Consider the following 26,549-nt stretch of genomic DNA (forward strand, 5'->3'; position numbering starts at 1 on the left):
TTGGTGGGGATCTAAAATTGGATCTCGAGGGTCTTGCGCATGCATGCAAGAAACCCAGGGTTGCTGTACTCACGTGAACAGAGGTACATCATTATTTATCTATTCATTTACCCTTTTGGGTGTAATCCATGTGACATTTTACTTCACCTTGCATTGATTCCTGAGATCCGTCCCACACCTTCTGCAGTTTCTTAAAGTGAACTTTTATATTAATCAAGGGTAATCACTAGAATGTTCTTAACACAAATGCACTTATATTTTATTTGTACAATTTGTAATAACATTATATTTGATTGATTTTCTTTATTTTAGCAATATAGTGGCATTTATCATAACCTTTAAAACCACCTCTCTGCACTGCAGTTCACATAACTCAATTTAGATATTAATAGGCAATGCATATTTTACAGAAACACTGTTTGATAATTTAATTTGAAAAATAGTTCATGTTTTTCTATAGGCCTAACGTGTTGTACATATATACTACTACATTTCTAAATATTTATAATACTTGACATTGTTTCTTTGTTTCTGGCAGCAGCTGGCCCCTATTAAGCAAATAAACGTGAGGAATGGAAGAGTTTGCACACACACATACAAAAAAACCCCACACAAAAACGTTTTGAGCATGTTCATATTAATCAAAAATAATTTCTAACGCGCATAAACGTTGTCAGTTTTGCAACTTGCTTTGCTCAAGTAGCCTACTCAAGTGTCTTTTTTTTTTACTTCATTCCTTGTGGCGACTGACTTCCATCGTAATACACCAAATTATTATTTTACTCCACAAAAACGACACATTTATCAAAACTTGACTGGAGTTATGCAGTAGTACTCTGCTACTCATTTACATAGTTGTGTGTACGTTTGTCATTCCACACACACCGAGCGAAGAATGCCAATCTCAAGAACGCACGTAAGGGGGCGGGTACTCCAAACAACATTTTCTATTGGCCGCGCCGTCCCGTCACTCACAGCATGTGCGTCATTTCCGTTGTCAGGTGGTGCTGCTATGGAAAGATGTGATCAGTTGTCCTAAGAAGGCTTTTCCCTCAAAACCTCTGTCGGTAATCGTGAAATTTCTCCAGTTCGCTTGAAACAAACCGCTTCGTGGTGGAGTGTAAATGTCGGTGCGCCCCTGCTGAACATTTAATCGGCCAGAAATGAGTGAGAATTAGTCAACGACAGAGGATTCCCTCGGCGGTTTAGGTAAGTTGTTAAATGGCCCGTCGGTCGGCTGAGGAGATTTTCACAGTCTGTTAAAGGGACACGGTGAACTCTCTGCCCTTGTGCTGTTTAATTTTGTCTTGAAATTCACGCTTTTGCAACGATTCAATTGTCGTCCGTTTGAATACGTTGAGATGTAACGTTAGACTACAAACGCAAGAATACAAATACAAAACAAGCAAGTTTCGCTTTGCAAATGCTAAGACGAGCAAATAGGCTCGTCATTTTAATAAGTGCACCGGCTTTGTTTGCTTATACACACTCAAGTCATGTATACTAGTGATTATTGTTATTATTTTTCTTGTAAGCTGGTTGACAGCGTTCGTCAGTGTACGCCGTGTAACGTACTCTGTTGTGATCACACTGCAGTGCTCCTGTCTATATTCCCTCTGCTGTTGTTTAACTATAAATGGAAACATTAGTCACTTGTTTTTACACACCATAAATCTTAGATATCTAAATATCAAACAAAACGTGTGCAAAACGCGCATCTGATACTGGTTGCATCAAGCTTCCAGCCGGTGCTTGAAGGTTGTCAGGTTCTAAAGTTTGCATGCAGTGACAGCTAGTATATTTAGATCTTATGAAATATTAAAATGTTCTGCTACACTGTGGATCAGAGCGTTTAAATCATGCAGGGATGATATTTCACTTCTCCAATGACTATGATGTGTGCATATTGCCATAAGATGACCACACTCCATCCATTCAGTTTGATGAATGCAATGCAGTATGAGTAATCTTTCATATAGCATAGTTTCATCATCAGCATGTTGTTGTTGTTAAAGGGATAGTTCACCAAAAAAAGAAAACAAAATAAGATTCGTTCAACGTTTACTTACCGGCATGTTGTTCCAAACCTGTATGATTTTTTTTTTCTTCTTCAGTGGAACACAAAAGGAGATGAATTAGCTGAATATTAGACACTAACAACCTCGGTCACCATTCATTTTCATTACGTTTTTCCCATTCAATGAATGTGAATACTGACTGAGACTGTCTAGCGTCTCCTTTTTTGTTCCACAGAAGAACGTCATCCGGATTTGAAACGACATGAGGGTGAGTAAATGACATCCTTCCTGAGAATTTCATTTACTAGCTCTGAAATGGATTCAATATTGTGTCTTCGTATGCATATGTGCATATCTTAATGTCACTGAGAGAATTTGAACCGCATTCATGTTTGGCATGATCTACAAAATATTACAGATGGTTTAATACCAACCCATAGATTCATTCTTTTCCTTTCAGGTTGCAGAGTCTGGCCTGTGCCAAACACAGTCTTCGTGTTTTTAAGATGTCAGATCGCCAATAATGCATGTCAAACGGGGTTGATGAGAACACAATCACGTCTCTCACCCCCGTCTGTCACATTGTCAACAGTCTGTGTCCAGAAAGACAAAAAGCTGCAAACGTGTAAAATGATCTGTGATAACAGCCAATTGTACCCCCTCCTACGTCCTCGAGACAAGCTGTGTGATCTGTTGCAGAATTACACTTGAGTGTCTGTTTCATTCAAAATTAAATTTCAACCTAGCTTAAATGTGAATCACGACTGTCTGGTGTAGCTCTGAATTTGAAATTCTGGTGTCTTTTTAGCTTTGCATGTATTCACTATTAGAGCACATTGATTGATATTTTATTACTGGGATTTCATGGCCAGTCTCTGTATTGTCCCTTAATTAAAACCGAGTTGAGATTGATTTTGAAGAGCCCAAAGGGCGCAGAACTGCCCGCGATGCTAAATGCACTCCCCCACCCCCTGTTCGCATCGTGATATGATGTCTGGAGGCTGCGTGTGTCACGCTACCATTGGTGTCAAACAGTAGCATTTCATATTTCTGACAAATTGCTACCAGTGCAAACCCCAGGGCTTGTGTGAATCACACGATATCTGTTCATAGTGCCACTTTCCTTTTTGTAGAACCACAGAAACAATCACCAGATTGTACAAGAACCCTTTATCCAACAAAACAAGCAGGCGTCCTCTGAAATAAGTCTTTATCCTCAATATTTGGCCATAATCATTGCACTTCATGTGATAGCTGAACATTTTTGCTTTCGAAACGTCCCTTGTTACAGACCGGTCAGTATGGAAATCTTGCAATATGCAGATTGCGCCACAGAGATTTGCAGATAAACCCATGCAGATTAAGGAACGGAAGGATTACAAACAGTGAAAGGGGGGAAACATGAATCGCAGCAGCAGAGTTCAAGATTCAGAGGTTATTTTCGTTCATTTGAGCTCCATCTGTGTTCAACGTTTGCCCTTCTCGAGCAGGTTGTGGTCTGCGGCACCATTTGTAAATGGGCTTCAATTGTCTGTCACGCAAGTAACGTCAACAGTTTACACCTGCTGCTAATCTTTGCTCATGCAAATGCATGGGGATCTGATGGGTTGTCATTCATTCAGTGGCAGAGCTGTTAATGGCGTCTGACTGTTTTGAGGTGTCAGGGAGGGCATGGCTTTTGCTAGAGTTCCTTCCCCCACCTGTTATTTGCCCTCTTTATAACTCACACTTTTTTTGGCAGTGTACTGAAAGACCTCATTGGATTGGCTATTGTCCCTCAGGGCAGGAATGCAATGAATGAGTGTCCTAGTGTTACATTGTTTGGGTGCGCTTTGAGTTTTGTTTTTTGTCAAGAAGCCACGTTTGCATTTCAGGTTGGTTTATCAATTGAGTATTAACGGTATCTCAATGTTTTTGGCTTTTTCAGATCTGCAGAATGTCCAAACGCCGTGCTTCGGGGGCCGGAGAGTCATCCGGCAGACCCAGCAAGCTCCTTTGTCCTGGGATATCTGGCAACAATGCAAAGAGAGCCGGTCCCTTTGTTTTAGGTAAGCCACCTAGGGTAATGCAAGTGAATCTTCAGCACTAGCCCAGCCCTATCTTTTTGTGCATCTATGCAAGCTGGAGAAGGAGGAGGTATAGTCTCCATTTGGAGGCCGCTTTTTGAAAAGAATTGCAGGAATGTTTTGGATTGACTGCTTCACTCCTGAATCCGCAGGTCTTTTCCTGTATGTCACTATCACGCTACAGTCTTGCCTTTGAAATGCACCCGTCACAGTTGGAAATAGCAGTGTGACGTGGTAGTGCAGGGCACTGTGATGAGTGTTTATGATTGGCTTCAAGGGGAATTGCTGTGCTCTGCACTGACTGTACCTTTTGCATCTTTTCACTCTATTTTTCTCTATCCCTCCCCATCTCGACAGGCCCACGGCTGGGAAACTCTCCCGTGCAGAGTATAGTTCAGTGTCTAGCCAGAAAAGATGGGACGGATGATTTCTACCAGCTAAAAGTGAGTACTCTTTTAGGCCTTGTTTACTTATTAACATCAAGTGGTCAGGTGTGAGAGAACACCATTTATATCTGGTCCCAAATACGTCTCTCAGGACTATTTGTGATCAGAATGCATTGAGTGGAGAAGGTTGTTGAGGGATACGATCACAAAACATCAGTGCAGGGTATTGATACAGATTTCCTAATGCAACTAAAGTTCAAAAGTTTAGTGTCGCTAAGATTTTTTTTATGTTTTTGGACTGTTTCATAATATGCTCACCAATGCATTTATTTATTCAAAAATACAGCATAAACTGTAATATTGTGAAATATAGGAGTACAATTTAAAATGAATTATAATTTGTTTTGAGAATCTAATTTACAGCAAAGCTGAATTATCAGCAGCCCATACTCTAGTGTCACATGATTTTTTTGTTTTGTTGAGAAAGTATGACCTTTTGAACGGCAGTGTGTATCTATATGTAAAATTGAATGATGTTTATTCAGTAGCTGCTCTGGATTCAGTAAGTTTATTCAGTGAATGATTCATCAGACTACTTTCTGAAGATCTTGATTAATGGAGCGAAAAATCAATATATATTTTTTTTTCCAGCCCTACACAATTTTTGATCCCTGTTTACATCTTCAGATCAGCAAAAATGGCTTTTATTACCAGATTTAAACTTTCTCATTCTGTATCACCTCACAAAAACCCTCTCATGTGATTCAAACATGTCCTGACCAGGGAAGTGAGACTGCTTCTGAACACAAAAGCCCCTGTGTCTCTCTAACTGTTTGCATGAACCTTTGACCTGCCTCAACAAATCTCTACAATCCTATCCAATGCATGACCAACTCTGGTTCAGAGATGACCATCAAACCTTTTTGTTTATGGACCAGCCTGTTGGAGGGGCTTGACTGAAAGGTGATTTTCAAACTGGAGTCTGACCTTTTGACCCTACTCTTCCATGCCCCTGAGTCTAGTGTCTCTCAGATCGCTGTCCAGATGTGTTGAAGGACATGTGAGGGACTTATCTTTGTCCCTTCTGAAGATAAAGCCTTTAATGGACTCTCTGTATTGCCTCAAGATCATTGATAGCATCACATTGAAGATAAGAGACCCCCAGGAAGGTTTAGGACAGGATCTAGTAGTGTGGTGTCTTCTTACCTTTGACCTTTGTTGTAGATTCTGACCCTGGAAGAACGTGGGGACACGGCAGGAGAGACACAGGAAGAAAGGCAAGGCAAAATGCTCCTGCATACAGAGTATTCTTTACTCTCCCTGCTCTCCAACCAAGAAGGAGTGGTGCACCATCACGGCCTCTTCCAGGTAAGACTAATTAGGAGTAGCTTATGTGTAGAATGTCATGACAGTTTTTTAATGTCTATCCTGAGGCTTTATTTGTGCAGCTGCTGGGATTATTTGGCATCTTGTACATCAGGGGGGTATTCCAGAAAGTAGGTTATATGACATACCTGAGTATGTTTAAGAGTAAGTAAGCAGATAACCTCAACTTTCGGGTTCCAAAAACGGAGTTAACTTTCAGGGTATGTACGTAGCCATAGCAACTCACTCTATGTTCCAGGGATGGTTTGCTTAAAGCTTGGTTTATACTCGCGGAAGGAGCACGAAGGTGCGCGCGGCAAAAATTACGAAATCGCAACGTGGGCGGTCGTGCGCGTTGAGAGCGCGAGACCCCATTCCGTTTGGTGGTGTGCACAGCACATTTTGTAACTTTCTGCGCTAATCCACATCCGAAGATGCATGAGTTCGAGGCGAAACTGGCCGAGCATGACGTATCATCACACCAGCACTCAGTTTGCATGTCTAAATGAGTTGCTTATATTTACAAAATGAGCATACAATAGCAGAAATAAGCCCTTTTAATGAAAATAAAGGTCCATGTGTAAAAAAATAAAAGTGACTAAAAAAAATGTTTAGGCCACAGGCCTATATGTTCTCCCATCCATATATTTTGTTCAAATGTCCCAAGTAATAATCTCAAGGTTTACTGCGGTTTTACACGATTCTCTTAGTGGTTTTGGTAAAGTTTACTAAAGTAGGCCTAAACATTGTCCCGTGGGTACCTTACATCTTCTCACTCCTGATTGTTTATAGAACAATTATTCCGAGTCCCCCTCTGTCGTTTCAAAGAATAGTACAACGGCGAGCGCATCAAGTATAAACGCCTCGTCCGTTTGGAGAGGAGCGCGCGCAGCCAGCGGAGGCTCGCGCTGCAGAGCCAGGCGAAGGTATAAACAAGGCTTAAGAGGTACTCAGATGCATGTTATATAATTAATTTAGTTATATTAATATAACTAAAATTGTTATACACTGTAAAAACAAATTTGTTAAATTTACTTTATTAAATTGTGCAAACTCGTTGCCTCAATTCAATTAAGCATTACTTACTTAAATCCTTTAAGTTTTGTTAACTTAATTTGATCTGTCATCTGAGGAAGTGTGTTCCCAGAGTGCATTGCGGCATGAATAAATTAATTGCTTCGTTTTGCTATTTTTGGCTTTATTTTACTATTTGTCTTTTGTCAGTATAATCCCAATAACGACAGCAAATAAAATTGTAAAGGTCTTAACAATAATAATAATAATAACAAATGTTTTAATTAAAAACAATCCTTTTTACCATTGTTGTGTTTTGCATGCTGAATGTTGAAGGCTGTCTGTGACTCCCTCAAGCATGGTCATTTGCTATTGTCACAAAAATAGAGGGATTATGTCAACCCAATTAAAAGGTTATGCCATAAATATTAGCAAAAAAGTTAAAAGATCATTTTGACATGAAATATAGTTATGTCATTAATTCACAAATATATATATTATATTATATTATATTATATTATAATTTATTACTTCCCTTCTTTTTAAATCAGATAACTATGATTTCTTGTTGCATCGCTGCATTAATAGGATGATAATTACAATAATATGAATGAAGTTCCAAGTGCCCAACCAAAGGGAACACTGATCACAATTATGGTGAGAGGAAGTGGAGGAAATGAGTGAAAAGTCTATTAAAAATTGCCCGCCTCAAAAACACTGCCCGCCCGCTTGTTTTTTTGCTTTGGCAAAATGGTACTCAAACCAGTCAAGTAATGTTTACTAGGGTTTTCTAAGTAACAAAGGCATAGCATGCAAATAGTTTAGATTATTTAATTGTTTTAGGTAAGTTCAACAAATTCTTGGACATTAAGTAAAGTTTACTAAAAAGTCTTAGTGAGAACAACTGTTGGATTTTACAGTGCATAGTTACGGTTATATAATATACAATATTATATATTAATTCCAAAGCACTATTATTTCAAGGTAATGTTTAAATGTTAATTCAATTCAAATATTACAATATAATAAACAAACAATATAATCCTTATTGTCAGTGAATAAAGATTACTTATTAAACGAAAAGGTCGAAAAAATGATTGCACAACCACCAAATAGGTGGAGATGTGCATTTAAGTAGGTTATGTAAAACGGCATTAAACAAAAGAAGGAAGTGGAGTGGCACGCTTTTTCTTAGTGTCCGTTTCCATAGTGCATCATCGATTTGTCGCTCTGTTGAGAATGTCTTGTGTGTTAACTTTGAATATATTCTGGGTTGTCCGAACATACTCACGGACACGTTTTTGGAACCAGCATACCTCGAGTAAGCAAGGTTTGGGTTAATCAACCTCGAGTTCAAGGTATATGTGACGGTAAGTTAACCTTGCTTTCTGGAATACCCCCCAGGAGTGGGGAAAATGTGAATCATTGACGCATCATGATTATTTCTCAAATGGTTCTGCTTTGAGCCACACAAATAGTATTTATTAATTATAAAATAATCATTATGGGAAAAAAAACGCATTTACACAGGACAAAATGTATCACACAATTTAAAATGGATCATTTATCCACAGAAAACGTGCTGATTAAATGTTTTGCTCTAATGGTGCATATCATATTTTTTTTTTTTTAGAGCTCTTCTATTTTATATGTCTTTTTTTGCTCTATTTCTATTGTTGGATTAGAGTACACAATCTCACCGAAGATTTGTTAATGTTTTATATTCGAAATGCATCAACTTGTTTTGGAATCTGGCTGTGACTCTTTGAATCAAAATTGAATTGATTTGAGACGCTTAAAGCTTCCCTCCTCCTCTGTACGTCCTCAGTCTCACAACTTAATTTGTTCCTTCAGTTGTTTTCATTTTCATCGCAAAGTGCTTGCAGTGACTCACCACTTACTTTCTATTTGAGATGCTTTTTCCCCTCCCTCTCTTGCGTCTGCTGTTTTTTTTTTTTTAAACTACATCATAGAACTCTCCTTTCTTCCCTAGTGGAAATCGGCTGCAGAACAAGCCGTACTGTGCTGTCAGGGCCATTCATTGAAGCTTGCAGTATTGATTGGTTTATTATAGCTTGTCTCTAGAGTGGGCCAGTTAATTATGGATTGCCTCTTGTGTTCAGAAGCGCAGTCATTGCCAACGCAAACCACATTGCCGATCGATTTGTGGCCCTGATTTGACCCCGGTCTCCTGTGACCGAAGGAGGGCTTTCATCATTCAAGCTGTTGCACATGGCTAGTTATACAGGAGAATCGCTGCTTTCCTTTTCGTACCGCCAGTCCATTAGCGTCATCTTGTACCTGAAACACTATTTTCTTCCCTGCTCCATTCAAAGGCTTAATGGTGCGGTTATGTATCTGCTTTCTTTGTTAGACACTGTCAATTGCACTGTTGGGTTGGCCAAGGTTAAGTCTTTTATGCTGTCCCTGCAATCGTTGTCTGCGCAAAACTTTTCTAACGCATTATCTCTTTCACTTTCTCCATCTTAGGACCGCTCCTGTGAGATAGTCGAGGACATGGAGGCCAACAAAGTGCGGAAGATGAAGAGACGAATCTGTCTGGTGCTCGACTGCCTCTGTGCCCACGACTTCAGCGACAAGACGGCTGACCTCATCAACCTGCAGCATTATGTCATCAAGGAGAAGCGATTGAGCGAGCGCGAGGCCATCGTTATCTTCTATGATGTAGTGAGAGTGGTGGAGGCGTTACATAAGGTGAGCTGCCATGGGGAACTGGTTTTAAATGGGAAATTTTCATTCAAGTTTTTCATCTAATATTAAAAGCTTTTTTTTTACTGTGGTTTCTGATGGGGGGAAAAATGCTATTTGTTTTTCTCATTTGAATACTTTGTGTTTTGGGAAGTTTTTCATATTGCAGAAGTCAAATGATTGCACACAACATTTTATGTTGATTTTATTGAGTGAGCCACCGGAAGTAATGTGGTGGATGATGCATGGCATTTATCTGTAATATAATGCTCTGGTGATTGTCAGGTTGCATGCTGTCCAATATATAGCCCATCTCTTCTGGTATATATTGTAACCGTTCACTGTTCTTACCATTGTAGAAGAACATCGTGCATAGAGACTTGAAGCTCGGAAACATGGTGCTCAATAAAAGGTAAGACGTCTTCTTATTTCTTATACCTGCTGTGCTAGTGGAGTTTTCTGTGCGCTCGACTCTCTGTTGGGGTTTCATGGAACACCGTCTGGCCTCATTGACCCTTCTCCTCTTGAGCTCTTAGTGAGAGTGTGATTCATCCCTACAGGCTGAATAGGGAGGGGAGGAAACAGCGGGAAACTATCCCAGTTAAAACGAATAGGCATGGAACGTGCCCCTGGTTCATTCCCTGGAAAAAAGGAGAGGGTGAAGGAGCGAGAGAAGGGGGGGTGGTAGAACCACACATGCTGGCTTGAAGGCATCTGAGGTCGGCAAGCATTGTGAATCAGATAGCTCTTGTGGAATTCCCAATCCCTCATCCATAAAGACCCTCTCCAAACACCATATGTGCCGCGTGCATGTGTTTCTGCCGGGTGTGTGGAACGGGAATGCTTCTAAACACAGTTTACACAGTTTCTGCCATTTCAAATGCCCCGAGGAACGAGAGAGTTACTGACTAATTGAAAATCCTCAGTTCTGCCTGTCACATTTGCCAGCATGTGCTGCTCGCCACTGAGTTCTCGCATATTGTTGTTCGGTCACATAAGTGCCCAGCTTGTCTAATTACGAAACCCGTCACACCAAATAAGCTCAGTGGCATGTGTAAAGCATGGAGGAGTGGGGCTAGTTTCTTTCATCTTCTCTTTACTTCTTGCGCCCTGGCTCGTTGACTTGAGGTTATGCATTATGCAGCATTTTTTGCCATTAACCAATTCAAAGCCGATAGGAAACAAAGTTTTATTATCTAAAAATTATTCTAACTTGCACTTTAGAAGTTTGGGGTCATTTTCTTTGTGAAAGTAATAAGCAAGGGTGCATTAAATTGATCATCCACACAGGAAAAACTTACATTTTAAAATGTATTAAAATAGAAAAGTTAAATTGTAACGTTTCAAAATATTACTGTTTTTACTGTGTTTTTGATCTAATAAATGCAGCCTTTGTGAGCATAAGAGGCTTCTTCTAAAGCTGGAGTTATAAAATAGGAACATTGAGTGACATATCGGTTTTTCCCTGGTGTATTTTTTGTCTTAATATATTGAATGTGCCATTCTTGAGTCAAGCATTTTATGCCTGTTTCATGGGAGTCAATTAAAAAGACTGGTATTGCATTGCTGAACTGCAAAAGAAAAAATCCACACGTATGCACACTAGTCATTGGACCCTATGGTGATGAAACCGAGCAGTCTGGTCTGTCTGCTTCAGTTCAGCCAGAGAGCAGAACACTGTGTCCCAGCTGGAGATAATACAGCCCTCTGCCAAAGGATTCATAGCTCAGAGCTGAGTCACACTCATGTAACGCTGGCAGACCTACCCCCCCCCCCCCCCCCTCTCTCTCTCTCTCGTTTTTTCACTCTCCAAATACCCTTCTGATCCTACTTTCTGTGTGACCCTGCCCAGCCGGCAGACTTTTGGATTTGGGTGGGATGGAAAGTACTCGGTATTAGTCATAAGTGGTCCATGACATGATACTTGGACCTTCAAAAATAACTGCTGAATCTGGTTCTGACATGCAATATCTGTGGGGCTTTCTGCATTCTCCAGAATCGACCTGGGAAGGCTTTTTCATCCGAATTTTGTCAAGAACTGCCATGTAGTGCAGAAGTTTCTCTCACATTTCACAAGCATTGGCATCATTTCATACCTCTTTTACCTCCTTCACAGTTTACACGTTCCGCTCTTCAGGGAGCACCATATGGCTGTCACCATCAAGACTCTATAAAAGTGAACAAATTGCCTGATCTGCACATTTGCTTTCACTATTAGCTTTGTTCCTCTTAACGCACAGATTGCCCAAGCAAAGGAACTCCAGTACCAAACAATTGCATCAAAATCCCACATTAACCTCACCCAGCAGAGGCAGTTCTGACTGGATTTCAACATCGAGACTTCCTCTTGCGTTTAAACCTTTTAACTTTTCCCATCAACAGGGGCTATATTTAGCCTCACCGAGAGACCGGGAGGCTTCTGGTCTCTTCACATGAGCAGGAAGAGGAAAGTGAGCAATGAGAATGTCCTGAGGAGAAACACTTGCTGACTTTTTTTTTTCTGTTCGGGAAACAAAGTTTGAGCCGTCATAATGAAGCCAGATAGAAGCTTAAATAGCAGGAATTAGATGCCGCATGTAAAGAACGACATGTAAGAGAACCAGTTTGTGACATTTAGGAGCAGGTAATTTGACAATATTTACACCACGTAAAATTGCCATGCAAAAATGATGCAGTCATCTCCATGCAACACAACTTTTTAATATATAATATGTATTCAAATGCCTTAAAACGCACATGAGCTATCTGGATCTTAGTGGATCCAGTTCAGTAAATACTGTTGCATTTGATTTATTTTATATAAATATAAAAAAATGTTTTGAATATATTAGTATTACTGTTATCTATAATCTAGTGTGCTCAAAACAATGACAATTCGCATTTAGAAGATCTAAGCATTTAAAACTTTCATTTTTTCTCGCTTCCGCCAATATGGATCAATGATTTTGATGACATCACCCTGAACTTCAGCTTCTCATCAGATGTTCTGTCCAATCAAATGCTCTCTAGAATCTACAGCATCCCGCCCACAAATAGACACTGAAGCTGCAGCTAAAATTGGTCACTTATTCACACATTTACTCTTTTCTACATGGTGAATGGCACAAAGTGCACTATATAGGGGATAGGGAACGATTCAGAGAGTGTAAATATGCTTTTTATTGGGGGGAATGAAGTTTGGTTTCACGTTGGTGTTACACGCACCATGTACACACAGTCTGCTCCAGTCCAGAGACACGATCGCACAGAGCAGATCGTAACCACAGGTCGGTGCATACCAGAAAATGTATCAGAACCATTTGAATTCTGCACAGAATGCTATATTTTAAAGCAATATGGAGGAGAAGCGGTTAGAGATTAGGAGGAAACGGCAGCTTTACCAAGCTCAACGGCTCTTGCCAAGCTGTGATAAATGAAACCCTATTGGCTATTTTAAAAAAGGAGAGGAGCTGTTTTATATTTTCTTCCTGTTTCAGTGGAAATTACGTAAACACATTGAATAATGCTGTGTTTCAAGGCTCTTCAGTGGGCCTTTAAATTGACTATTTATACACCATTAAAAGTAAACTGAAATTGAAACCTAAAACAAATTATAGCTGGTACAGATGCTAGAATGTGTAGAATGGATCGTTTTTTTTTTCACATAGTCCATTGTGAGTAATCTAACCTCTCTTTTCACTCTTTTCATTTTTAGATTAATCTAATTTAATCATGACCTTCCTTTTTAAATGAAGATGGTAATCAGCCTTAAACCAGTAAGATATTCTTCTGGGAAAAACAAAGCTTCTAGAACGAGCCTGTTTGTAACTGTTAGGCGTAAGTGTGACAGTCACTTTCAGGGTGTGAAAGTGAGAGCGTAACTGGGGAAGCATGGGAAAAGAGGATGTAGCTGTTGTGGTGGATGTTTGTTTGTTGTTTTTGAGTGAAGGGAGATTACAGCTGTTGACTGTGTGAATTCTCACATTGGAGGCCCCGTAGTTCAGCTCCGTCAGCTGACGCGTTAGTTTTGCTCATTGTAAATGTGAATGCATTTTTGTCATGAAAGGATCTCTGTGTATGTTGGTGTGCTTGTTTTCATTGCATGCCTGTCACTGAAAAAGTGCTGTTCTTTCCTTTCTGAGGTGCAAAGATTAGTCATCCCTGAGCTTGTGAGAAGCCACAGGTGACTCACTTGTTTGTCAAGTGCAGTCACGGTGTGTTCTGTCATGTTGGGTTCTGCTTTCTGGAAAGGCAGAATGGCTCCCTGCCACAGATTAGATTTAATGACAGAGACAAAAATATCAGAGGCATGTTTGCACAAATACGAACACGACTCGTCTAACAACAGTTAAAGTTTCATTTTGATATGCTTATATAGTGTGTGTGTGTGTGTGTTTATGTATGCATATGTATCTATTCCACACTAATCCTGACCGCTAAAATTAATTGAATACAGGATTTTGGAGTGGCTCTTCAAGAATACTTTTTCATTATTTTATTTTGCCATAAAGGAAATGTATGCCTTTTCTTTTGGACAAGATAGGTAATGAAAATGTTACGCTGCAAAGAAACTTAAGGGGATAGTTCACCCAAAAATGTAAATGTACTCGAGTTTTTTCCAACCTATGTGAATTTCTTTCTTCTGTTGAACACAAAATATATTTTAAAGAATGATGGTAACCAGACAATTAATGGGCCCCATTGACTGGAAGTCAATGGTATGGAAGCTTGTTTCTGCCATAGAATAAAAAAAATGTACAAGATAATTGCAACTTTTTTTAAATCTAACAATTCTGACCATTTTCTCACAATTGCTTGATGTAAAGTTACAATCGCAAGTTATGAAATCAATTGTGAGATATAAACTTGCAGTTTGCGCAATAAAGTCAGAATTGTTAGATTTAAACAGTTTATATCTTGCAATTCTGACTATTTTCCCTGCAATTCTGGAGAAGAATTGTGAGAAATAAACTTGCAATTCTGACTTTATAACACGTAATTGTGACTTTATATAATGCAATTCTGAGAAGACAAAAAAAGAATTATTTTTATTTATTTATTTTCTATGGTGGAAACAAGCTTCCATACAATGGGGCCCATCAACTGTTTGGTTGCCCATATTCTTCACAATGTCTTTTTTTTGTGTGTTCAGCAGAAGAAATTCATACATTAATTTTTTGGGTGAAATGTCCCTTTTTAATATTTCTAATTTTCTTTATATTATTAAAAATAAAAATATTTGTTCCTTTTGATTTTGTGGTAAATTATGGACCTGGACATGTTTACATGGACGCATAGCATGGATTTCACAAGCTGTCTTTTTAATAAACGGTGCGACTTGATGCGGGAATACATGGTGGTTTTTTTTTGACGTCATCTGCGTATTGTTTGTGTGCTGCAGGACCCATCGGATCACAATCACAAACTTTTGCCTTGGCAAGCATTTGGTGAGTGAGGAAGATCTGTTAAAGGACCAGCGAGGCAGTCCAGCCTACATCAGCCCAGATGTCCTAAGTGGTGAGAATCCAGCTTCTCTCTGTGTGTGTGTGTGTGTGTGTGTGTGTCTCACATGACTCACCCTCCATGTCACCACTGTAATCAAAGCTCATAAACCCAACCACCTACACGGCCCTAATCAGGAAAGCAGTCACAAACTGTCAGTAACATGAGCAATAGTTACGTTTATTGAAGTCATTATTTGTGTTGTGTGCCGCAAGACTTGACCTGTTGGCTCATCAACGACTCGATACCAAAATTCTTCCCTTAAGCTTGTTGTCATGGCCTCGGGTAGATCTCAGCAGTGCTACGGATAAAGTTAACAGCGGTCGTATCACGAGGATTATCTTTCCAAACAATCTCTCCTTCTGTGCAGAACTGAAGTTCACTCAAAGTGATGTAATTTCAAAACATGGGACTCGCTGTTTATCTTATGTGTCAAACATTTATGTAGTCAAAAGAGGAAATATTTGGACCTTTTTATATAAATTTTTTTTTCTAAAAACACGTGTACAGAAATACTTATGGTTGATGTTTATGGAGTGTTGTACGCTTGCCCCGTGGAACTTCATTACAAGTACATTACTGTCAGCATATTTTGTTTGGTTTTCACAAACTTAAAAGTGGCTTGTCAATATTGTTTTCGAATGTAAAATAAAATCTAGATGCTGTCAATAGTTTAGCTTGTATTTAATTTAAAATATTCCTAAAATATAAAATATTCAAGAGTTTTCAGCAGGCCAAATATTGTATTTGTGGAAAAAAATAGTTACTTTCAAGCCAAAGTTTAAACTAGACGCTAACATTCAGCTAAACGTTTCGTTGACCCTCCAATATTAAAATGTATTAAAGGTCCCGTTCTTCGTGTTTTTTTGAAGCTTTGATTGTGTTTACAGTGTGCAATATAACATGTGTTCATGTTTCGCGTGTAAAAAAACTATAAATAGTATTTTTCACACTATTTACTTATCTGTATACCGCTGTTTCCACTGTCCTAAAAACGGCTGGTGATTTCTTTGTTCTATAAAGTCCCTCCTTCAGAAATACGTAACGAGTTCTGATTGTGCAAGCGGTTCCTGTGCTGTGATTCGACCACAGCTTAGCGCACGTGAAAGCGGTTCCTGTGTTGTAATTTGACAGCAGCTTAGCGCACGTTGGAAAGGTCACGCCTCTTAACGGAGAGATGTATGCGTTCAATAATCTCTACAGCGTCCCTGGGAAAGCCAAACAAAGGTGATTTGACTCCTGGATGAAAATAACAGCGTCTCGATGACATGGCGATAAACACACTCAACGCAACAGTTCCTTTTCTCCACGCGACCGTCCGCTTCTCCACGTGGGACAGCAACAAGACCGCGCCCCCTTTTTCGCGTTTCTTTGTGGGCGGAGGTTAGTCTGTTCTACTGCTCTACTGACGTAATTAAAGAAGGAAGTACCAGGATGTAGTCCAAGCCAGCCGTTCGCTGTAGGCTTTGAAAGGGAACTTCTGTTAAATAAAATATCTCGCTTGGCATTGAACTTTGAGCTTTATAATTTTACAGGTATTATTTATGCTCTAACAGCAACATTACACACTAACTAAAGTTTGAACAATGGAATCGCGAAGAAGGGGACCTTTAAGTACAATTAAAATGAAACTGAATTATATGACTCTCTTTGGGCTTTTTTTATATTGCAAAGAAAATTTGCAATGCAACAATTTACAATGCATGTAAATATGTTCATATGGTTTCAAAAACCTGTGCATTAAGGCATCACAGACTCCTGTCTTACACTCAAGTCTATTCTAAAAGGAAGGTTGCCTCCTGAGATACCTAGTTTTTAGCCTAATTCAAAGACGCATGAGCCGTTGTTCAAGTATAAATTATTCAAAACTGAAATGTCAATTAAAAAATGTTCAGTTTAAATAAAATAAAAAATAAAAATCAGTGTTTATGTAATAAGTTTGTTTCTGTTCCATGAACTTTGTGTGTGCAGAGCACTATTTGTTAGGGGTGTAATGGTACACATATTCATACCGAACCTTTTCGGTACGTTGTACGCATGTAGCAAACGGTTCCGAATGCAATCTTTAACAGTTAACAGTCGGCTTGTTTTAAGCGTGGAACACACTTCAATCCGAGTTCCCACACGAACATATTAAGTATTCTGTCCATTTTATCAGGAAATTCCAATAATAAATTATGTATTCTGTATAAAAAATATTTATTGTGACGTGTATAGGCACGTCAGTTCAAGCTGCTTCGCATGAGTGAACGTGATCATCTCTTCCTAAAGAATAAACATGAATTAATATCTGAAGGTGTTTTGAAGATACATTACAACTTACTGAAACGTATCATATGTTGTGTAATCGCTCAATCAGTGTATTAACCGCGGAAAGACGTCACTAAAAAACAGCTTGTAAACAATCTCACGTAGCATCACATTTACCTCAGAAGTCATTCAGTGTCCACAGCTGTTTGTTCACTAGAGAAATGAACTCTTTCACTAAATATATGCACTATATTAGTCTATATATTAATTATATTCTACTGAACCTGTTAGTGATGTCTTGATTATTTATTGTGTGTTTAAATAAACCATGAAAATGACAGACACTGTGTATAAATGATTAGATTTCAACAACGAATTGGAGTAAAAACATTTTTATAATTAGTGTTAATTCAATTAATGCAAAAACTGCCTTATGTGAAGTTTACATGTTTGCATGCAATATTTTATTTGAGTGTTGATTATTATATCTTAAAATAAATAGCTACTGAATTTAGGCTAATAGTTTGGGCTCAGTTGTTAACCTTTAATATTATAATAATGTGCAAGTAAGGGCTCCCTATATAGTTTTCAGAATTATCTTTAAGAAACGTTTGGTTATAATTGAATTCATTTAAGGACAGACACCATTTGTTCACTAACTGTTTAATAAAAATAAATAAAAAGCAATTTTGTAAAACTGCTGTACCGAACCCGTACCAAACCGTGATTTCAAAACCGAGATATGTACTGAACCGTCTGTTTTGTGTACTGTTACACCCCTTCTATTTGTATGAAATGGTTAAAAATCCCTGTTTAGTTAATGCACTAGCTAAAATATCCGACAACACAACCTTCCCAAAACTGTCTTTCATGTGTTTTCGGGTTTTTCCGAGACCTCTGTGGATGTAGGCTCTGGTTAGATGGTGCATTCCGAGCATGCATGTTAAATAGAGGCGCAGTCGAGCTCTTGTTTGCGGTCTCCATTCACAGTAAAATGACAGAAAGAAACTAGGAGTAAATCAGCCGAATATGACAGCAGAACAAAGGGAGAGCTGCTTCAGTGAGTCATCACAATGAGTCATGCCGAGAGGAACTACTCTTCCTGCTCTCTCTCCCTATCTCTCTCTCTCTCTCTCTCTCTCTCTCTTCCTCTCACTGTTTTTCCATCACTCACTCTCTCTGCTCTACCTCTCTTTCGCTTTCTCATGCGTAGGGTCAAAGTAGAAAGAGAGAATGTGTACCTTACTGAAAAATATACCATGCAAATCAAGCTGTTTACCAAACAGAAACCTACCCAATTAACCCCTCTTATAAAACAAGCTCCCATGACTCATTTGTACTCTTCTGGCAAGTTGTGTTCTGTTGCCCATTTATGGTGGTAAACAACCCAGTATAGTGAGTGTGAATAGGTTTTGGGGGACTATAAAATATGACACTCTTGGCAGCATATGTTATAAACACTACAGTTCATAAGTTTGGGGTCAGTAAGATTTTTTTAATTAATACTTCAGCAAGGATGCATTAAATTGATTAAACGTGACGGTAAAGATTTGCAATGTTATGATTACAAATGATAAATGTTCTATATGTATGTTCTATTTATTAAAAAAAGAATTGTTTAATTAATACTTCAGCAAGGATGCATTAAATTGATTAAACGTGACTGTAAAGACATTTGCAATGTTATGATTACAAATGATAAATGTTCTATATGCATGTTCTATTTATTAAAAAAAGAATTGTATGTTATGATTTAATGTTCTTAACTAGTTGGCTCATTGCCTGCCAAACAAGTTCCCTTCAGTTGTCTCGTCAGACTAAATGAGTTTGATACTTGCATTCGTATGTACGTACTTCTGTAGCATTTGTTACTGTTCCAAGAGAAAGTTCCAGTCTGATCGAATAATCAAACTGTTGTAGAGTTGCCCGCTGAAATTGCTCTTTGTACCTTCATGTAGGTCGACCATACCGTGGTAAACCCAGTGATATGTGGGCGCTCGGTGTGGTGCTGTTCACCATGCTCTACGGCCAGTTCCCGTTTTATGACAGTATACCTCAAGAGCTCTTCCGGAAGATCAAAGCAGCAGAGTACTCCATCCCTGAGTGAGTCTCTCCATTTATCTCTGTGCTTTGATATGAATCAAACATGTTAATTAGCAAATATTGTGTTGGCCCTTGTTTTAAAAGGGTAGTTCACATCACTTGTTCACGTTACATGTCGAGATTTGCATTAAATTGTGACCAACATTGTCTTCTGTTCTTTCCTTAAAATTGCCATATGACTTAAATGGGTCATCGGATGCCCATTTTCCAGAAGTTGGTATGATTCTTTAGGGTCTTCATGTAAAGTCTGTGACATACTTTGGTTAGAATTCCTTAAAGTTTGTGTAAAACAGCACCCTTCTTACCTCCTCAAAAACAGCTCCGTTCATAGCGACACGTTTTGGTGCATGTCTCTTTAAATGATAATGAGCTACTGCTCACCCCGCCCCTCTCTTCCATGGGGCGTTTAGACATGTGAAGTGCTGCCTTGGCGAACTTTTTGCAACTGGCTGAGGGCGGAAATATGCTAATATGGGACAGTCCGTTAGCGGTCGTGGGCGGAGCATGAGCAATATGACATAATATTGCTCAGAAAATTAAAATGGCTTGATTTATTGAATGTTTAGGCTTTTTGAGGATTAAAATGATTTTTATCATTGTAGGGTGGTTGTGTCCATACACTGCAAAGACATTTGTGTGCAAACACCATATAAAAGTAAATTTTGCATCCGATGATCTCTTTAAAAGACATATGGAACACTTTTTTTGATACTTTTATGGTGCTTTTGCACCCTTGAAATCACCAGTATATTATTAAAAAATATTTTGTTCCACAGAAGGTAATCATATAGGTTTGGAACTTGATTTTTATTGCGAGCTATTCCTTTAAATGAAGGCTGTGAAATGTTAATGGAAATGCTTGTGTCTTTGTGCCTGTTTTGTTTGTGCAGGGATGGACGGGTATCAGAAAGTACGGTGTGCTTGATCAGGAAGCTTTTGGTGCTCGACCCCCAGCAGAGGCTCACTGCCACCGAGGTGCTCGAGTCTCTGAGCGCCATCATCGCATCCTGGTTCGTCTCATCTGATCTCAGATCAGCTTTATAGTTCCATTTTTAGCCAAGAGTTCTTGTCATCTTGACATAACTTCTCAGGAATTCATGTGATAGGGTGATGTCATCTTGGGTCAGCGATGTTGTCTCGCCACATTTTTTTGCAATCCAGTGCAGTTTTCAATGATGCATTTAAGGCTCCCTTGGCTATACATCTGTAAATTCCCATTTGTCATTGAAAAGGTTTCTTTTTTTTTTTTAAACAGGCAATCTGTGTCCTCGCTGAGTGGCCCTCTACAAGTGGTGCCAGACATAGACGATCAGCTTAACCACCCCGAACATCTTCAGGAGGTCAGTACCACTCGTAGGAGTTACAATTATATGGACGTTTAATGGTGAAGGGCCTTTTTTTATGAAACACAAGTGGCACAGGTTTACTTTTTATTTATTTATTTATATATATATATATATAATTATTAAAGTAAAGGGGAGGTGAAACGCTAAATCTTCAGTACCTATAGAGTAGTACTGCATCCTTCATATCTCCGAAAAGTCTTTTAGTTTTATCATATTTATAAAAGAAAGATACACTGTACCGAGTCTTTCCGAAAAAAAACGAGCGGCTGGAGGCGTAATCGTGTGGCCAGAGCTAAACAGCCACGAGCACACACAGCTATTGCGTTGAGAGCGTCTGAAAGCTATGACATTAAACGTGGAAAAGAAAACGTTATCCTAAATAAACCAATCAGATTCAACCACACATATATGATCCAGAATCTGATCCGGAGGCTGAAATTGAACAGGCGCAGCAACTACTACAGCAGGACATCTCTATGTGGTGTGTACTGTAACTGTATATATTTGCTTAGCGGCTTGTCATGTGCGAGTTTTACAACATTTGTGTGTGTTTACTTAGGAGTGGTTTTTCCTCATTTATGTTTATGAGGACATAAATGCTGGGAACAAACAAAAACACTTGCACAACTCAGTTTCTGCTCCGGAAAAACAAACTCCATCCACTGTCCCATTAACGCTGGGTTCTTAGGGAAGCTGTACAGGGTTGTCTTGCCCTGACAACCAAAAACACACTTCTTTGGTGACATTGTTGATTTCGTGAAGTCCCGTGACTGCATCGCAGCTGGCTTCCCTTAAGCCGAGCAAAGCGCGTTAATGGGCGTGCATTTGCTTTCTCGCTCTGGTAGCGCGTGTGGCAGGAGAAGAGCCTGTACGGCCCAAGGACATTCCGCCCTTGCTGACGTCAGATAGACCCATACTCAAAAAAAACTTTCCGAAACTTGTGAGAAACCGGAAGGAGTATTTTTGGCACAGAAATACTCCTTAAAACGTCCAACTTTTTTTTTTTTAACTCTGCCCATGTTCAACATGGGAATCCAAGTCTTTAACAGTGTAAAAAGCTCAGAAACAGCATTTCACCCTCTCTTTAAAGTAATGACATGCAAGCACGCACGCACACACACACACACGCACATACACGAATACATACATATGTTACGAAGTCAACCCATGTAGGTTAAATCGTAACAAATAAAATAAAAAAACATGCATCCCCTGCCCAGTCGTCAGACCAGAAAAATTAAATCAATGAATCCAGAATTTAAGAAAAACTATAACCGTTTTATTAAAATAAAGAAAATAGACAAATGTAAATAAAGTGTAATGTCCAGAGTAACAAAAAAAACAGTGGGTGTATAATCTTCAGGAAGACCCAATGCCCAAAATAACAAACAAAGCAGATAAAAAAAACTTCCCTCAAAATCCAACAAAATTACCCTTACTACACTAACGAAATGAAATGGCAAGTCAATCCTACAAAAACACAGTCACTGAGGAAAAAAAACATGTATAACCGAATCTAAGGAATGTAAAATAATGGTCTGACGGCTGGAGAGGAGACCGGCCCGGAATCGCAACAGCTCCAATTCAGGAAGCGGAACCGTTGGTTTTAATCCCTCCTCAATCATTGAGACCCAATCCCCTTGGAGAGAGGTGGAACCATCCCGCAGCTGATTATGGGATCCTACTTAAAACAAACGGCAAGACAAAAAGAACACAGAAATAGCAATAACGGGAAAAATATACCAAATCAGAACATAATGCAAGCGCGCACACACACACACACACACACACACACATCCTGTTGCATAAATGGTTGTATTTAAATGACTGGTAGTTATGATTGTCCCACCCTAAAGTCTCGCCATTGGTTGGTTTGCTCTGCTTAAAAATACTGCCAACCTGACATTGTTTTGAAACTACCAGTGTTTCAACTAACCAGTGGCTTGCTTGCAGTTGTCTTTACTTGTTAAGCTGGGATTGATAATAATAGAAACATCATTACCATGACAAGGTTCTTACTGGCTCTGAATCCGTCTTTTATTATATCCTCAGGCGAAAGTGACAGAGGAGTCGTCTCAGTACGAATTTGAGAACTACATGAGGCAACAGCTCTTGTTGGCAGAAGAGAAGAACACTATACACGAGACCAAGAACTTCCTTAGCAAGAGGCATTTCGGTAACGTGCCTCCGGTGAGGCGCCTCGGCCACGATGCTCAGCCCATCAGTCCTCTGGATGCCGCAATACTGGCCCAGCGCTTCCTCCGGAAGTAGCACCGCCATTCTGTCCGTGGGCGGGGGTCACAGGGAGTGGAAATGGGCGCACACTTGTATGTACGTTTGCGTGTGAGTGTATGTGTGCGCGTTTGTGAGCATGCAGCTTGAGTCTGGCAGACACAAGCAAGGGCCAAGGAACAGCTCCATGCTCTGTTGCCCCATTCATTGACACAGGACATAGACTCTGCCTATGGGCGGCACACAGGTCTAATGAGACTCTGACCACCTCCACCACCTCTACCAAGCCAATCCTTGCCCCAATCTGACACACATACTCTCTCTCTCACACACACACACACATACACACACTTTCAGCAATACCCCAACAGAATCATGTAGCAGATCACACACAACCACCCTTCCCCACCCACCTCTCCCCCAGCACTTTCTACAGAAACGCCTCGGATCACATGATCAACCCTTTCGTTCTGTTCCCTTCAACCAGTTGTCTGTTCCGCTCCATCTACATCTATGACTGCAAATCTACCTCTTACCATTTTTGTCTATCTCTCGATTTCCTCCTTTCCTGGTCAGTTTTTAACGATGCTCTCCGTTCTTATGAAAGCAGGACTCCTTATGTTGAGGGGGAGACAAGCACAGGCTCAAGAGCATTAGCATTGTGGTTGTGTATCTATTCTGTGTCAAAACCAGAGATTGGTTTTTCCTCAATCTAAATAAGCTTTTCCCCCTCTCCTACAAAAACAGTAGCATTTTAAGTAAGACTATTCTCTTTTTTTGCCATTTGAAGATGTTAAGTATCATAAGTTAGAAAGCTAATAACCTCATATTACTGAAATCATAGCAGCGCATGTTTCTCATTCCTCTATTTGAATGGGTTTCTGTTGGCAGCTAGCATCTGTGTCTGGATGCGTACAACCAAAAGCTTAACTTGGCATCCAAACCGGCCGGTATGGTACGTTACTTCTCCCCTCTTGCTTTTCATCAGAAGGCAGCAGAAAGCTCAAGACCACCGTTTCCTGTGACTACCATTCGCCCAATCGTAAACACAAATGTACGGTTAACCATGTGATATGCCACTACAAAGGACTCTCGAAAGCCGAGCTGGGTGGTACTGTCATGGATTTTGGTGTGCATCACATAGGGACTCGTTGCGGGGCTGTGCTTGAAAAAAGATGAGGTATGGGACAGCTGGTGATGGGATGAAACTGTCAGGAAGCAGGGCGGCTGAGCCGGCAGTCATGCGGAAGTCTAAGCCAAGATAAGCCCCATAAGCACAGCCCTTAAGCCCTCCTTTCCTTTTGTGTCCCTCCGCCTATAGCGCTCACCCTCTGATAGCATGCCAAGCCATCAAAGTGCATCTTCTGCCATGTCCTCTATCTCCGGTGCTTTCAATCCCCACACAGATTTCAGCTGCAGCTCAGGGATCGAGGATTGGCCACTAGGGAATGTTTTTGGCCACAGTGCATACAAAGAAACCCATTGCATAGGGGACAGTTTCCTTTTTGTTTTTCTTTTCATTCTATTAACCTCACCTACCCCTCATTTCCATGTATGGTTATTATATATCTCAAGCTCATCAGGAAGGAAACGCCATCAGACTCACTCCTCTTAATCGGTTTCGCTTGTGAGAATTTCGCAAGGAAACCGATACTTAATCTCATTCGATTTGTCCAATCCCATTTAAGCTACCCCATTTGTATAAAGCATAACTGTGGGATATCTTGCCTTAGATTATCGACCGATTCTCAATTCAATGAGCAGTGACTATGTACTTTTGATGCTAGAATATATCTTAGTATACTAGGCGGTTGGCTTGCATGGACCTGTGGCTTAGTTTGCAATGCCTTTTATGTCTGGCTCCACTCATGTCATTAGATGAAAAGGTCATTCAGTACTGTAGGTCTCCGAGCTCATGACTAGCAGCTTGGCTTGTCCTTTTTAATCTCCACTTTGATTTCCTCTCTCAAAGACCGTGCAGCCTGGTAGTACGTTCTTACCTTTCTGTTTTCCTTTTAATTTATTTGCTGTTTTAATTAATCTGCCATAGTAAATGTAGAGATCATATATCACTCGAAAGCATTGCTGTGATCTCTCACGTTTTTTCCCTTCTATCTTCAGTGAAGGTTTTGTTTAATGGACTCTCTTTCCATCTTTTTTTTTTTTTTTTGAAATTCTTGAATAATTATTGCAACAATCCTGTCGGTATATTAAGCTACACTAATTAGGAGACTGACTTTGCATAGCTCTATTTTAAGTCAATGTGCACATTAGCATGACACGTAGAATCGATGTAGAGTTTATCTTGCGAGGTAAGGATGATACCGCACTCTGGCCAGTGTGAAAGACATCGTGAGGGCGAATGGGCGTCAGTAGTGCAAGACCCAGTACAGGGTATTATTATTTTGAAGAATCGCACCAACGTTTCCACACAAGCCACCTTTGAAAGCATTAGTTTTTCCCACCTCAATGTGAATATATTTGGTTCTAAAGCAGTATTGTAGTGGATAACATGTGTGACTTGATGGAGATGCGAGCAAATCAAAGTCCTTTCCTTCGATACAAAAAGGAGTGCCTCAAGGCTATATCCTAGGTCCACGTAGAGTTCTCACAAAAGCCATTATATCATAGCAAATCTGTACGGTTGCAATATGACTGCTGTTGATGTGGTTGTGTAGTCTGTACCCAAAACCTAGATGAAAGAAACAAGTAATTTCTGTTTAATATGCCCCCTACCTAAGTGACTGCAATTGCCCCCCCATGTTTTTGTGATGTCCAAATTCTGTCTGCAGCATGAGAAGTGTACTTTGTTGAGCTCTGTATACAGTTTAAAAGCAATTAGTGCATGATTCTAATTAGCAAGACGTGCCACAAGATGCAGCAGAAATTGGAGTGGATGTGGGTGTTTTGCAAATGACGAATACTCCAAAAACACAAAGACTGTGCAAGGGAAGATACTGAACATTTAAGTCTGACTTTGAATTTCTTTTCTCTTTTTTTGGCCACTTTGTGCAGATGTTTCATAAATTGGGTGATTTCTCTTTAGAATTGTTACCTTTTTTTTGCATCTTTTACTAAAACTGGAAAATCGAAATCTGGTGTAAAACAAAACATGATGAAACTTGTCAAAAGCCTGAACGTTTGATGTTGTAAGCTGCTTGGTTAGAATGGTGTCAAAGAAAAAAAAAACTGGGTAATTGTACAGAGATAAAAAACAAATTTGTATAAAAGACATATTTTTGTACTTCATCAAATCTCTACATGCATGTCAGCAATAAAATTTGATATGGAAAAGCTTTGTCTCTCTGTAGTTGAAGTCTAAAGGTTTTTATTTTTATTTATTTTGTTGTGCATTTAAATCTTTCTTTTTTCAATGCATTTCATTCATTCTCAATGGCCTTTCATTTTAGGTGAAGTTTTCAGTGTTTATTCAGAGTATGAGAACTAAAAGCTCACAACTGCATTTTAGATGCAGTTGTGCCCTCTTGTGGTACACCTATGAAACGACATGCACGACTGTCTTCTCAGACGGTCTTGTCTGAATTATCGTAAATTAAAGGGATGGTTCACTCAAATGAA

The 26,549-nt window shown here is 39.6% G+C and overlaps 1 protein-coding gene across 2 annotated transcripts; it reads left to right on the plus strand.

Annotated features, from left to right (window-relative positions):
• The first annotated feature begins 992 nt into the window (after positions 1-992).
• On the plus strand, positions 993-26,260 carry stk40 (serine/threonine kinase 40). 2 transcript variants are annotated; one of them, XM_079836389.1, is made up of 12 exons: positions 994-1,209; positions 2,254-2,286; positions 3,946-4,066; positions 4,442-4,527; positions 5,695-5,838; positions 9,340-9,564; positions 9,918-9,970; positions 14,939-15,054; positions 19,248-19,392; positions 20,283-20,402; positions 20,648-20,732; positions 22,791-26,260. In XM_079836389.1, exons 2-12 carry the CDS (start codon positions 2,281-2,283, stop codon positions 23,007-23,009), a joined length of 1,320 nt encoding a protein of 439 aa, XP_079692515.1. In that variant the 5' UTR covers positions 994-1,209; positions 2,254-2,280; the 3' UTR covers positions 23,010-26,260. The 2 variants fall into 2 exon arrangements, with proteins under 2 accessions (XP_079692516.1, XP_079692515.1); XM_079836390.1 differs by lacking the exon at positions 2,254-2,286 and having other exon boundaries at positions 993-1,209.
• Positions 26,261-26,549: the final 289 nt, after the last annotated feature.

Source organism: Gobio gobio (assembly GCF_949357685.1).
Source record: "Gobio gobio genome assembly, chromosome: 15".
Classification (NCBI taxonomy): Eukaryota; Metazoa; Chordata; class Actinopteri; order Cypriniformes; family Gobionidae; genus Gobio; species Gobio gobio.